The sequence below is a fragment of the Camelina sativa genome, chromosome 1 (assembly GCF_000633955.1).
Source record: "Camelina sativa cultivar DH55 chromosome 1, Cs, whole genome shotgun sequence".
NCBI classification, from domain to species: Eukaryota; Viridiplantae; Streptophyta; class Magnoliopsida; order Brassicales; family Brassicaceae; genus Camelina; species Camelina sativa.
The window spans coordinates 7,506,839-7,522,617 of NC_025685.1; the positions used below are offsets into that span (position 1 = coordinate 7,506,839).

Sequence of the window (15,779 nt, forward strand, 5' to 3'; positions counted from 1 at the left end):
ATGCTTTCCCGGGGAAATTAATTTAAAACTAAAAAAAAAAAAAAATCAATTCGCCGGAAATTTCCGAACTTAAGCCCAAATTAATTTACCAAAAAAAGCCCTACTTTCAACTCTTCACACATTCCTCCACTATATTTTTATTTTGATAATTTTATCTTATTATCCGGTTTAACTGATGTTAATGAATCAAATCAATCTTCCAAAATCTTTTTAAAATTTTAACAATTGCTATATTATCATTCTTATCAAAATTACACATTCGAATCCTTTATCTTTACACCGCTCCAATAAATGTCCCTCATATTTTCTCAAGCACCATTTATGCTCTCCCTCTAGTGAATCTCTCTAACCTCTTAGAATCAAGATTAACGTCCAGCTTCAAAGGATCCAACGACAGCTTCTCGCGTAAAAACGCATCGAGGTTAAACCCGCTCCCAGTTTCAGTGTCCTCCCGTCCCACAGAGCTCTCCGTTTGCTGATTAGATTGGCTAGCTTTGGTTCCGCCCATGTTTCTAAGAGTCGTAGTTAACCTGGTGTTGTCATTGTTCTGACCAAAGTTCAAGAGCCTTTTAACAGTGTCTAAAGCCGGGTCGATGATATCCAAGAATCCTGTGACCCACGAGGCATCATCAACAACCTCTGTTCGCTGTTTTGCAATGAAGAACAGGTGAATATAAAGTCTACTAGAAGTCGAAGATCCTGCTATAATTCAAGAATGTGTACAAGAGCTTACTTGTTGGAAGTAGAGGTTACGGATTTCTTCAGCACGTTCGGAGTCTCCTTGATCCTCCTCAAGTTGTGCCCATGTCATCCATGTAACGTAACTTTGTGAGTTAATGTTCAATGAAGATCTGAATAATCTTCTTGCTGCTGATAAGTTTCCTGCTCTCTGTTCAAGAACTCCCCACGCCTGTAGAGACAAAGAATTTGTTTCAGCACATCCTCCAATTATATGCTAATGTTTTAGCAAACTTGCCGGCTATTTTATGATTCCAACAAGTTTTTGGCGAATAAGTCTTAATCCCTCATTTTTACAATGTTTACGTTCATTGGCTAAGAGGACACATAAAGTTGCAAATGAAAGATTTTAGTAGTTATACCTGTAGACAACGAGAAGCACTTTCGGTATTTGCATCAATGGAGAGAGCTCTCTGGTAAAGTTCTCTAGCTGTTGTTGTGTTTCCTTCTTTCCATTCCATCCAACCCCAAGCCTAAACCGGAATACACTTTCACCAATCATTTCCCCTTCCATACACAATTATAAAGACTCTTGAATTCGCTAGCCAGATACTTGGTAAAAGCAAATGGTTTAAATTTTATTTACAACTTAAAAACCAATAGAAGGAAAACCTATTGACCAAAACTATTTGAGCAGATCGATCATGTAAAGAGCAATCAAACTGAATCTTGTACACTTACAATCCAAACAGGTTGATGTCTAGGATCGAGCTCTGATGCTCTTCTTAGTAAAGCCCGGGCTAGATTAGCAGATGAGTGTTTGTACTCCAGTAAGCCAAGAGACTGAAGGAGAACAGGGTCTCTAGGATTGAGCGCATGACCTATCTTCAGGAGCTTTCTTCCACGCTCAACATTACCTACTCCAGCTTCAAACACCCCCCACACGTGCCACGCAAACCTATTCTTGGGGCTTGCCTGGACAGCTCTCTGTGGAAAAATAAAAATGTGATTAGAGCCTGAAGCTTTCACATGTAGTAAGTCATTCCGGGATAAATATACAGCCTTTGCTGCTTTGACCTCATTGTGAATGGGATATATAAAAAAACGATGTAGCAGTTACCTCAAAAAGCTTTCTAGCAGCTGGGTATCTTTCCTGCTGTATCTCCAACTGAGCCCATGCCTGTTCATAAGAATGAACATTTAGTGAGAAAAGAGAAGCTCATTCAGAAAATTTTGTTAACATCTAGATACAAGCAACCTTTTGAAACTAAATCATGTGACTGATAAGGAGAAGACAGGGGAGGCCAGAATTAGGTGTCATGAATATGGCAGTAGCACAGTAGCATTCTCTTTTTACACAATTATGAAGAGGATTAATCCTAGGGTGAAACTTATTCGAATGGCATTGTCCTATCAGCTCTTACCACAGTCATCTGATGATGCAAAACACTTACCAACCAACTGGCACAGCTCTTGGAGTTGCATATAGTGGCCTGCTTGAACAGGTACCTTGCCTGTTCATACCGACCAGCTTTGGCTTCCAATAAGGCAAGTGTTTGGTAGATATACTCATTTCGGCCACAAAACTTGAGACCTTTGGCTAACAAATTCCTAGCTTTACTAATATTTCCTTGTTTTATCTCCAGGTTTGCCCATCCATGCCAGGCTGCTACATGCTTCTTGTCAGCAACCGTAGCTGCATCAAACAATTCTCTCGCTCTTCTTACATTTCCCAACTTTTTTTCCAAGACTGCCCAACACTGTTCCAAAGAAAAAGGTATATGATATGCATTAGAAACAGAAAGCTGCCTTCAAGTGTATCAAGCAAACTGCTTTAAAACTATATAGCACCTGCCAAATGTATGCATTCTCTCCTTGTGTAGCTTGACACCCTTTCTCATACACGATCCGAGCATCGGCTAACTTGGATTGTTTGCTCAGTATCTTCCCTAACGCCACGTATGGTCTCCCATCCTCCGGCCAGTAAGCTATGCACTTAAAACCCAACAACACAGGATTAGTTTTAGTAGACGTCTTAATCCTTACATTAACCTCTCTAAACTATTCAAAGAGTCACAGAATTCGAGAACCAGGATTGCATGATAAAGCGATGTTACCTTCTCCAGTATCTTCTCAGCGTCTTTGTATCTGAAATTCCTAGCCAGAACCTTTGCTCTGTACAGAGATAAGTCCAAATTCACCGCAAGTGGCTTCTCTTGAGCCCTAGCAGCAGCCGCGGCTGAAGATGAAGACGACGACTCCGATCTCTCCGGCTCAAACATGGGCATCTTCTTGGCTATATTACTCAGACCAGCATCGATCCTCGCTGGATACTTTTTTCCCTCTTCCTCACTAGATTCCTTATCGGAATTCTCCAACAACGGCCGTCGAACTACCAACACTCCCTCCGTGTTAGATTCATCTCCCTCTCCCTCGCCGTTCGCAAATTCCTTTTGTTGCGATGATACACCTGAAGAAGACCTGTCGACGACTGCACACAGAGACGTGTTCTTAGATGAGCACGGAGGATGCGTGAGAAACGATTGACCGGAGATTCCATGCGTTCCGATATGGATCTTCGCCGGTAATTTACAGAGATTCTCAGGAATTTGAGAAGGGGCGAGAAACAAGAGAGAGAACGAAGAAGTATTCGCCTGAGAAGGTGATGAAGACGAAGAAGTCGGGACGAAGAAGAAGTGCATTGTTTTAAAAAACTTTCACTGTTAAAAACCGTTTGCGAGAGCTTTCATGGAGGAAGACGCAGACGGAGAAGGAAGCTAGGCGGGCTCGGGGTAGAAGAAGATGATTCTTTAAAAGACGAAGCTACCCCTAAATTAACATAAGCTTTCGTGTATCTTCAATTGTTATATTAAGGGTGATTTGGTCATTATCAGGAAGATACTACTGTACAATATCCGGCCACGTTGCTAAAGTTTTTGGATGGCTTTAGCTGAATTGGATTTCAGTGACACGTGGTCGCATATTATTGGCTTGAAGCTATGAGGGAGATTCTTAGCCAGAGAACCTATACACTCCAGTGCGGTCAAGTACATGGTTAAGTTCGAAGTCATCCAATCATATCTCGTCTTAGATAAGACCAAAACAAAGAGGTCATGACAAGGTCTGCTCTGCTCACTAATGAAAAAAAGTTAATAAAATCATTTTTCCAATATTCAGTTTCTTTTGAAAAAAGTTAATCTACAACCATTTAAAATATTTCAATTTGGAATTATTTGTTTTAATTTTAGGTTACATAAATTATTAAAATGGAAACTATCTTATATATTAATGTGTGCAAAACAACACAAGAGTTTCCGATAACTCTAACAACATTATAGAGTAGAACAAGAAAAGGAAAAAAACAAAAAAAAAAGAGAGAAAACTGTCTCGTATGAAATATCATCGAAGAAATTAAAGATTAAGTCTTCCTTCTTCATATATGTTTTTTTTGTTTTTGTTTTCCAAGCCACACCAAAATGCGAAAAGCCAAAGCCAAACGTGGCAGCATAATGAACTCTAAGACTTTTGCTGAAGCCAAACAGGGAGCCAAGAAGTTCCATCAATAAAATCAATGGACAAGAAAGAATCAACTTCTTGTTTTGTAAGCTCTTTGGCCCAATCAGATCTTTGTTGCCTCTCAGCTCCAGGTCCATGACACTTATACTCTCCATGGTATAGATTCCTGATAAATCTCAAGAATATTAATACATTAACTAAATATTGTACTCGTCAAAATTAGGTAAAAAGTTAATTAATTGAAAGACTAACTCGGTAGAGCCGTCGTAACTCCAGTTGGTCCAACCGTTAGGGACAACGGTCTTGGACAAGTAAGTTTTGGCAAAGATGACTCGAGAATAAGGTCCTTTGGCCCGGCCCAAGTAAACCTCATCAATTCCATACACTTTGCCTCTTATGAACACATAACCCGTATGTTCATCTGCGCTTTCTCTATGGTGAGCTGTGATTGACCCGTACGGTTTCACCCTCTTGTCCGATACCACAAATATCTCACAATTCTGTAACGATATCGGAAATTAGTTTTCTTTTAAATATGCTATGATTTAGATAATGTGTATAGTGAGAGAAACGTACGTTGAAAATGGAAGTTGCACGACCGAAGATGAAGTCGATGGAGCCTTGGATGTAACACTGATGGTAGTAATGTCTACCTTTGTTATCAAACAAAGTGTTGTGCAAGCTGTAGAACGCACAATGGTAAAACGCTACTTTGTCAGCAGCCACAAACGCTGCAACCGATTGGTTCTCAGACGTGAATGCCATTCCGACGGGTGCATCATTCTATACATTCATAACATGCACGAATGTTATTATTTGACGTAATTGAAAAGAAAAACAAATTTCGAATATCTACAATTGTTATACGCACTCTGATGCTGATACCAAAAGCGACAAAATGATTAGCTTCAACTTTGAAAGTGGCTGAAGCAACATTATCGACCGAACTTTGCGAAGATTCGATCACCGTTTTGCCTTTGCCATTGCCCCTCATGAATATGAACGGCTTGTTCTCTGGAATGTGCACTCTCTCCCTTTTTCACAAAAAAAAAATACTAAAATCATCAAATTCAAAATCAGAAATGTTATATTAGTTAGTATATATTGGATTACTATGACTTGGTCGTATATACATATATAGCAAGTTTTTGGGCATATCAAACAAAATTAAATGGTTAAACCTCTTAAAAGTATATATATATACGTACTTGTAGATTCCTTTACGGACATGGACGATAATCCAATTGGAGTTACCAACAGGGACAGCATCAATGGCCTTTTGAACCGAAGTGTAGTCTCCTTTGCCTTCAATATCGACAATTATCGATCTGTTTGTTGCGATTTTTTCAGTTAGAAGTGGCGCATCGAATTTAGTCATTTGCATTGCTGATGCGTCCGAACCCCATACATACATTACAACTAGGGTTAGGACAAGGATCATTGCTATTCGATGATCCATATTTTTTTTTCTTTTTTGTCGTTTTTTTTTGGGTTTTTAGTTTTCTTTTTAGAATGGAGATGTGAGAAAAATATTATATGGGTGAAAGAAGAGGTTTAATTTAAGAAAACAGGTTTTTAAATTTAGGTTTGTTCGTTGTGTTTGTTTACGTTTGGGAGGTAAGGGATTTTGGAGGAAGAAATTGGTTTTTACTTAGAATGTTTTGTTTTTATTTTTAGACATTTAGTATTGATTAATGGACGATAAATACTTCGAAGTATATTTCTATCTTTGGTATCTAGAATGAAGGAAGATTGTGTTTGTTTATGTAATGATGATACAATGTATAAACCGCTCATTCATTAACGTAATCAAAAGAAGTACCTCACTCAGGAGCCATTAAAATCTCAAGAGAAACGGCGCGCGGTCCTCATTGCTTATACCCTACAAAACATCCAACTAGATTTATATTTGGCATTACAAAATATTAATTGTAACAATGACATAGAAAATGAGTTCTGCCGACTTTTTATGAGACTTACATATGGAAAATCATTTTTAAATAAATCAAAGGAATAGTCCGAAAAAGCCAACGTAGGATCTACTATCTAGCGTTCCGTACGTCTTGAATTAAGGAGTCTGATCTTTTGCAAATGTGTTCGATTAATCAATAATCTTAAAATGTACTGCATGGTTCACACCCGATGTACGTATTAGTCGATTCCAACGTATAATGCAATATTTTTAAAGTGGCAAAATATATGTATTTGTATAGGCATATAGCTGTGATATAAAATGCCTCATCTCGTATCTATAGGATAAAAAATTTTGTCCTCAACGAATCCAGAAACCTCAAACTTGATGAGGAATGGGAAGCGGGAACATAGTAAAAGGAATCTATAGCTTTGATGCTACTTGTGAAAGTTTACGACATGACTCTAGTCGACAATAAATTAAATTGAAGTAATTTCTTTCTCAATAGATAGTTAATTACAGTGTCATATATAGATAGAGTTTCGCAGAAGCATTTACGTTTTCTAAATCACCACAATTACTATTAATAAATACTCTCATACACTTGTGGACCTAATTTGTATTAATAACCAATGTTTTGGGAGATAATACAGAGAAGAAAAAAGTAATACTGTACTAGAAGAGTTTATAAGGATGACGAAGGGGATATAGTGAAGTCACAGTGTTTATCCAACTTTTGGAAAACAGCTATATGGACATTAATTTCACCCCAAATTCATATTAATGAGTCCCACCATATTACCATCTGTCTCTGGTGTCTCTGGTGTCTCTAGAATCTACTAGCTCGTCGTTTACTACTAACCCTAATCTACTCGTTTTTTTCTACTAACCTTACATGTGTGTATATAGTCATATAGACTATAGTGGATAAAAAGATGGAGTATTATAAACGCTTACGTGAAAATTAACCTAACAGTTCACATTATTCATACATGTTCTTTTTACCCATTTCTATATGTCTTGTCTTCTTCTCAATCAACTGTTACCTATAACCATTTATTGAATCAAACCTAACAGTTCACATTATTCATGCGTGATTTCAATTCCCAGATAGTCAGGTACCACCAAAACCAAACAAAACTCACGAAAAAAATGCGATATGGTTGGCTTACGAACTATTTCTATACAATCAAAAATATATACTTTATCTAACATCACATTAATATTGATATATTCGGTTCTGAAACTGTTAACCAGACTTAACCGGAAAATATAATTGACATTAATTAATACTGCCAATTTTCGGGCAAATATCAATCGGTATGATTTCATATAACTTTTTTTTTCATATATTTTTCGGTTGTGGTTATTATTAATATCACGGACACTTACTTTCTTCAACTTCCTATTTATACATATAATTCCAAGTGCAAATAAACAAGTCATCTTCTCATTAGCTACCGATATTAATTACCTCCAATTCTGTACCCAAAAAAAAAAGGGTGATGAAACCAAAGAGCAAAGTTGCAGAAGCTGCAGCTGCATCATGTGTTCTTGTCATCATGAGCGTGTTATGTACGTGCATTAATGGTGATCAAATGGAGACTAATTACGAAGGGACGTTATCTTATAGTTACTACGAGAAGACTTGTCCCAAAGTCGAAGAGATCGTGAGATCTTCACTTTCATCAATGTTTATTCTTGATCCTACTTCTCCTGCAGCCTTGCTAAGGCTTATGTTTCATGACTGCCAAGTTCAGGTTCTCTATCTCTAGCTAAATCATCATTCTCTCTTTTTCGCTCCAAGAAAATTTTCAATATATATATATATAAATCCGGATCCTTGACATAATTGAGAAAATACTTGTTAAACCAAACCCTATATATATTAAGTTTTTTTTTTGTTAATTAAATCAAAACCTATTAATTAAGTTGGAAACATATATTGAATCTGATCGTTATTAATTATGTGAATAAACATATCAGCATGACAGCATGTCATGAATCTGATCGTTATTAATTATGTATAATATGATCATTCAGTCTTTAAAATTGCCAAAAGTGGACGTTCGTACATGATATATATCTTGTTTTAAAATTTTAATGGTATATAATTTTGTTCTAACACGTATCTGAGCTTTCGTTTTATTTTTTCTTTAAATTTTTTTATATAGTAAACGAGCCAAAGTTCACATATAACATATACGCGTGGGTTTATTTGATATATTTTGATAAAAATTATATATGATTGATTACAGTAATAAAATATTATCTCATAAAAAATTAAAATTGAAAAGAATTAAATTTCAGATACACAATTTTTTAAATATAAAAATCAGTTGTATTATAAAATCAAATCTGATAAAAAAAAATTAACTTGACGTCCAGGCGAAGCAAATCAAACTGATGACCTCACATATCCTAAACCATTTTCTTTGACCATCAGAAAAACGAAACAATTTTATAATCATGAATTTAACTCGTTTTCATATTTAATTGATCGCTACCACCTATGTTTTCGTGTTTTTTATTCAATGTTTCTTATTCTTCATATTCTTTCTTGTCATTTTCATTGTCAAATTTTGTATTAATTGTCATCGTAACTTTTACCATTTGGTTCTTCATTATACTCTTTTTCTTCTTCTTCCTCGTCAACTTCTTCGCATTCTTCCACTGAAAAACATTTTTTTAGACTACCACACAACTTGTTAATCCATCAAACTCCAAGAACAAAATCATTTCTTTTCTCATAAAATTTGTGAAATTCATGATTATCAGCATAGTCAACACATGCACCCAATTATTGACAATTTTATCCATATACTTATTTGGTTTTAGATCCACCCGTTTAGAAACTTCTCAAACCAAAATCCTTACTTGGTTTATAATATTTTAAAAACATAATAAAATATACTAATAATTATTTATTTAATATGAATCATATGATATATAGAAATATGAGTACACTATAAGAATATATTAATTATAAATAAATAATATCAATTATATTATATCATCAATATGAGTACACATATTATGTTATAATATAATTGATATTATGTTACAATATTTATAATATTTTAAATTTTTAAAAGGTTTCGAAATATAAAATTTGATAATATTTATAATATTTTAAAATTAAGAACTTATAATATTTTAAAACTTTTTAAAGTTAAGAACTTTTAAACGTTTCAATATTTATAATATTTAAACTTTTAAAATTATTTAAATATTAGAATTTTTTTTGAAACTGTTTAAAGTTTTAATTTGATCATATAAAAAACCAGATCAAACCAAATTATAATAATCAACTACAAAAAAACAATATTTATAATATTTTAAACTTTTAAAATTTAAAAATTATAAGATTTAAAAACTTTTTAAAAGCTAAGAACTTTTAAAAGTTTCAATATTTATAATATTTAAACTTTTAAAAATTTTAAAAATTATAATATATTTTTTTGAAACTTTTTAAAGTTTTAATTTGATCAAATAAAAAACTGGATCAAACCAAATATAAAACTTTTAAACTTAGACGCCTAATAAATCAAGCTTTCATGCTCATTCGTTGTTGGTAGCATATTAATTTTATTTATACTGGTTCTGAATCATTGTCTAAAAAATTTCTAGCCGATATGGGATATTGTACATAGTTCTTTTATTTCCATAAATTTAAAATTTTCCTTTTCTAAAAAATTCTGGAAATTTTAAAAATGTTAATAAATGACATGTTAAATCCTGATTGGTTGTTTAAAATAATTCTTAATATATAAAATTTTGGAGATTTTAAAAAATGTTAATTTTAAGCTTCTACTTTTTATTAGTATAGATATTTTTATGTTTTTAGTTAAAAAATGAAAATTTGTTGAAGATAAGTCACAATTTTTCGTATCCAATATAATGTTAAATATTTGAAGGAGATGGAGAGAAAAACTCGAATAGATCATTTTTCTTGGTAATAATTTCATTTCATCTATCATCATTAATTGTCTTATATATAGGGCTGTGACGCATCGATCCTACTCGAGCCAAGCGGGGACCAACAGTTCACGGAGATTGATTCAGTCAAGAACTTTGGAATCAGAAAGAGAGACCTTATTGGCTCAATTAAAACCTCACTAGAGACGGAGTGTCCCAAGCAAGTCTCATGCTCTGACGTAATCATCCTCGCCGCAAGAGAAGCCGTAGCTCTCTCGGGAGGCCCACTCATCGCAGTGCCACTAGGAAGAAAAGACTCTCTCTCCACTCACAGCAAACACGTGGCAGACTCTGAGCTCCCTCCTTCCACTGCTGACGTGGACACCACCTTAAGTCTCTTTGCCGGCAAAGGCATGACCGTCGAAGAGTCCGTGGCCATCATGGGTATATATACTTTTATTTATTTACTTCTTATAATAAATTATTATAAGACACTAATTCATATAATAATCTCGTATAGGTTCACATACAATAGGAGTGACACACTGCAACAACGTACTATCACGTTTCGGTGATAACGCAAACGCGACGAGCGAGAACATGGATCCACGTTTCCAAACGTTTCTTCGTGTTGCTTGTCCAGAGCTTTCTCCAACCTCACAAGCCGCGGAAGCCACATTTGTTCCCAACGATCAAACTGCGGTGGTCTTTGATACAGCTTACTACGATGATGCCATAGCTGGACGTGGCAATCTCAGGATTGATTCGGAGATTGGAGCTGACCCACGCACACGTCCGTTTGCTGAAGCGTTTGCGGCTGATCAAGACCGCTTCTTCAACGCCTTCTCTTCAGCTTTTGTAAAACTGTCGTCTTACAAAGTGTTAACCGGGAATGAAGGAATAGTTAGGAGCGTGTGTGACAAAATAGTTTGATGTATATTATAATTATCAAATATTAAATGACAAAATTATTATACAATCTGTAACAAACTTTAAGATGGTTTAAACTTTAAAGCATAGTATATTAACATTAAACCTATTGATACGTTTCGCAATATTTCATCATAAGTTATTTAACAACCAGACTTAGCGCAAACCGGTTATCAAAAAGGTTAACCGTTAACATTTTAAACATATTAATTATCAAAAAATAAATAATAATATAGATAACAAATTAAAATTTTGCTTAAAAAGCTTGCACTCATTGCCTGAAATGGCACGAAGTTCATACAAGAAAAAAGCCCAATTTAAAATTTTTGCATAAAAGATGCGACAACAGTTCAAAACAGACCACACTGATTCAACAATCAACTTATGGGCCTCAATCGTTTCGTGGCCAATTTGTTTATCTTCTTGGAGCAATTGTGTAAATAAATTTTGTCAATAACAACAACATTTTATTTAAATAAATTAAAAAAAACCAAAAAAATAACAAAACATTCACGACTCAATTATACGGAATGACTTGTATATTAATTATGAGGATACGACTCAATTTGACAAAGCTGCTGAACAAGGAATTCGTATATCTCTGTCCAAATAATATGGATCAAATTATAAACTTTATGGGAACAAAGACTATGCATATATTTTAATTTGGAAAGTGTACGGCCAAAAGAGTAAAGTGCTGACTAAACATATTAAATAAAAGATTATTACAATATCAACACTACATTATTAGTTTGAGTGAAGTAATCATCAACATAAACTTCGATTGACAAAATAAAATAAAATTGGACGAATCATCATGGGTGGTATGAAAGCATCCTTAGCCTTCTTTGTAATGATTACCTTCATAAGTGCAACTATATCTCGAGCCCAGAAAACGACGACAGTGGTGATTCGTAATGATCTTGAAGGTGGTTTGACGCTAGAGCACCATTGCAAATCAGGGGATGATGATCTTGGTTTCGGGACTTTAGCACCAGGTGAATCGTGGTCGTTTGGATTTAAACCGGATATATTCGGCCGGACTTTGTTTTTCTGTAAGTTCAGTTGGGAAAATGGAAGTCATTATTTTGAAATCTACAAACAGAGTAGAGACAAAGAATTTAAAGAGTTTGGATGCAGACGATGTGAATGGAAAATACGGAAGCAAGGACCTTGCAAGCTTATCAACAAGACGCCCAAATTCTTTGATCTTTGTTTTCCATGGACATAATTTTTTTTAGAGCAAAAGTAACAAAACATTGTAACGTATAATGTTAGAACTACAACGAGCTTTTCTCTTTCATTTCATACTTACTATTCACATACCGTTGTTTTTTTTAGCATACATTAATGGACTAATTAAAGTTCAGCTACATAAAAAAAACATTCTAAACAGAGAACAAGTTACTATTTACTAATAATATTACGACAGAAGAAAATAAAACAAATGTAAATATCACTTTAATCGATCTCCGGACTGAACTCAGGACTCTCGTACTATAAACTTATTCTTCGGGCATCGGTTGTGCTATATAATCTATATTATTAAAAATGTTTATTTTTAATAAGTAGACATAGATTAAGAGCCAAACATATACAATTAATAGAAGCACTGTATAAGGTAAACGTGTATCCAAACAGACCTGTAAGCAAATTAAATACTGAGGAATAAAGAATATTATAATTAATCTTAATAAATTTTGAAACAAGAATTACAAATATCAAATCTGATCTCAACACATTCAACTCAGCCAAGATTTCCAAGCTTAATTTGGAATTATCTGCAAAAAAAAAGGACAACGACCTACAAAAACATTTGGAAAGTTGATCTTAGAAGTTACAATTTATGTTATTGTTGATTTATATAAAATATATTATACAGTCACAATCATAATTAGTGGCACAAAAAGGGAAACAAGTAAACAACATTTACGACATACAAAAATAATTAGCATTCAAACAAGTAAACAACAATAATTAGTATTCAAAATTTCCAAAATCCGAATCTTAACAATTACGTATTTTAATAGTAACCATATTTTGAATTGTTTAGGGTATGAGTCATTAGGATCAAATTCAAATGTTTAGAAATATATTATCTTCTTACCAAATGTGCAAACAATATTAATTACTATCACCTAAATCATAAACATTTTCAATTCAAAAAATCATAAATATAGGAACAAAAATAACATTTTGTTATGAAAATATATGGTATCAATTGCATCTATATATAACCATCGTTAGACAAAGAGCATAGTATCCGATCTTACTTGAAATACCTAATTTTGTATATCAAAATGGCTACCAACGATGGCAGATCCGAATCATGATGTCAAGCTTTTTCAAACCAGTGGGGGTATATTGAAGGTCATTTTATCAGATAAAATAATGAAAAGATCATCACTTATAAACAATGTTTGAATTTATAAAGCATTTAATATGCACACTTCTTTTCTAAGTCTTTTTTTAATATGAAACTAATTTATGTTGAATTCTATTTTTTTACAGAGTTCAAAAATTCATGTTTAACTCAAGAAAATATATGTGTGGCGTTTTTGTTCTATTTTGAACTACTCTTTTGAGGTTTTTATGCTTTTAGTATTCTAATATTTTTCATCCCTGAAAATGGTTCTCATTTACATCATTGTTGACAAAATCCTAACTATTTAACAACAAAATGTGTTGTTTCTCTTAATGAAATTATATCGTAAGACTGTCGTAACTACGAAAAACTAGTGATATCTTTAATTAAGATTTCAAATTTTAAATTGATATTTTTATTTTATATATTATTAATGATACATGAAGATACCAGTATAGATACTTGGAGGTACCTCTTACCATAAAAAAAATGTGAAAATACCAATATATAAATGATTTTAATATATTTTTGTAACACATAATTTTCATATTTATATGGATATATATATTTGCAGGCGGTAAAAAGAACAAATGTTGTTACTACATATGGTGTCAAGGAGAAAAAACGTGAAGGAGTATTGACAAAGGACTTTAATTATCAAAACATATAATTCTCAAGTGATTGATTCTACTTAAGATAATTGTATAGTAGATTTGTGTAACCATCCACACATATAGCATATGTATATATGTGTATATATGTGTGGTATAAAAAATCAATATGTTAAATAATATATTTTACAAAATTATTTTTAAATTAATAGTATAGATTTTGAGAAATATAAAGAAAATTTGTATAATGTCCACTAATTTGTAAAAATTAAATATCCAAACAAAAAGTACATGAATTACGAATATCCCATCCAAATCTTCTACCTATTTCATTATCTGTTAGACTATAATATATAATCTCAAATGGGTAAAGTATCATTATAATCACAGTTATGAAATAAAATAAATATGACATATATGGGATGCGACAAATTTTTCTATCCATATATAAACATTTTATATTCGTCTTAATTTTTTTAATTGTAGTTGTTTATACTTTTCGTCTAAAAAAACAAAACATGTATGATCATTCTTTTCATCTAAAAAAACAAAAACATATCAAATGCTATATTGATACGAGTTTAGATTGTAAATGTTACTAATATTCGTTTAAAATATGTTTATAAACATTATACCGCACATATGTAATATATTTCAAACATGATAATAACCTTAATTTTTGAAATCAACCCCGCACGTATGTGCGGGTCCGAATCTAGTATAAGTTAAGAAGTACACACGTCCTACTATATTAATTGAGAATTACAAATATAAAACTAACCTTAAAAAATATAAAAATTTACATTCAAATGTCATTAGAAATAGTTAAGAAAAAGATAAAATCATTGAGAGTAATAAAGATAATTAATAATTAATTAATCATCTATTTATCTATTTAAACAGATAAACTCAAATGTGAATCCCACCATCATCGCGTTGTATTATGTTTACCGCAGGTTCTATTCTATTTCACACCATTATCAAATTCCACACACGAATATTTATTAAAAAAACATAGCTACAAAAATGTTATTCTTCCCATTACCTAAAGATATGACGTCTTTTAAGAATTAATGGCCTATTCGCATCAAGATCTGAAGACAAATGGTTATTATTGTCCGATGAACTATGCATGATAGTAATGTTAGTTGCATTTGCTTACTAATTTCAGAACTATAGCAATCATGTTTTATCGACAAAGGTTTAACCAATTTTATTTATCGTTACATGCAAATGTTTTATTGACAAAGGTTTTCACTTTCAATAAACGCTTTTAAAATACAAAGTTATTATATATACCAACCAAATTTATAATCACAAACAATTATAAATAACATAATAACAAAAAAAACAAATTTACATTACAAAAAACGTTCAGCCCGCGGTCTTCCGCGGATTAGTACCTAGTGTACATATTAATTGATGATACAAGTGGATTAACATGTTAAAAAACAAACTAATGATTTAGAGATTAAAATTACAAAAGATTGAAAAAAATACAACAACCTTTCAATTATATGATTTATATCATGGATCAAAATTGTCACAATCATATTCTTATTTTAAATTAATCCATTGTATCAAAGACGGGCGAAGAAACAAATCTACGACCAAATAAATTTGAAAATAGTTGGGCTTGGATATTATCGGGCCTAATAAAAAACATTATATTGAAAGCCTTGGCTGAATTTTTTTATTGGAAAACCCTCTAACGCGGTTCTCTAAAATTTTCAAAATTTGAATTTTCAGATCTTGATTTGGGAGACCTCACTTCTCTCTTCTCTTTTCTCACGCTGTCTAGATCTCTCTCTCTCTCTAGAAAAGCGAAAAACTCTCTGACAAAACCTTC

At 32.7% G+C, this 15,779-nt stretch overlaps 4 protein-coding genes across 4 annotated transcripts; 2 read left to right on the forward strand and 2 right to left on the reverse strand.

The window, feature by feature from the left end:
- LOC104781848 (protein high chlorophyll fluorescent 107-like) lies at positions 194–3,468 on the reverse strand. Its single transcript, XM_010506622.2, has 8 exons — positions 2,796–3,468; positions 2,530–2,673; positions 2,133–2,438; positions 1,799–1,858; positions 1,420–1,665; positions 1,101–1,211; positions 734–910; positions 194–646 (listed from the first exon to the last, which is right to left on the reverse strand). The coding sequence occupies exons 1-8, from the start codon at positions 3,378–3,380 to the stop codon at positions 320–322; spliced, it is 1,956 nt and encodes a 651-aa protein (XP_010504924.1). The 5' UTR covers positions 3,381–3,468; the 3' UTR covers positions 194–319.
- LOC104781858 (probable pectinesterase 67) lies at positions 3,920–5,694 on the reverse strand. The gene is made up of 5 exons (XM_010506633.1): positions 5,403–5,694; positions 5,066–5,228; positions 4,771–4,977; positions 4,447–4,694; positions 3,920–4,360 (listed from the first exon to the last, which is right to left on the reverse strand). Exons 1-5 carry the CDS (start codon positions 5,651–5,653, stop codon positions 4,195–4,197), a joined length of 1,035 nt encoding a protein of 344 aa, XP_010504935.1. The 5' UTR covers positions 5,654–5,694; the 3' UTR covers positions 3,920–4,194.
- On the forward strand, positions 7,540–11,041 carry LOC104781867 (peroxidase 29). Its single transcript, XM_010506643.2, has 3 exons — positions 7,540–7,866; positions 10,108–10,468; positions 10,545–11,041. Exons 1-3 carry the CDS (start codon positions 7,612–7,614, stop codon positions 10,955–10,957), a joined length of 1,029 nt encoding a protein of 342 aa, XP_010504945.1. The 5' UTR covers positions 7,540–7,611; the 3' UTR covers positions 10,958–11,041.
- Positions 11,772–13,042, forward strand: LOC104705174. Its single transcript, XM_010421152.1, has 2 exons — positions 11,772–12,168; positions 13,008–13,042. The coding sequence occupies exons 1-2, from the start codon at positions 11,772–11,774 to the stop codon at positions 13,040–13,042; spliced, it is 432 nt and encodes a 143-aa protein (XP_010419454.1).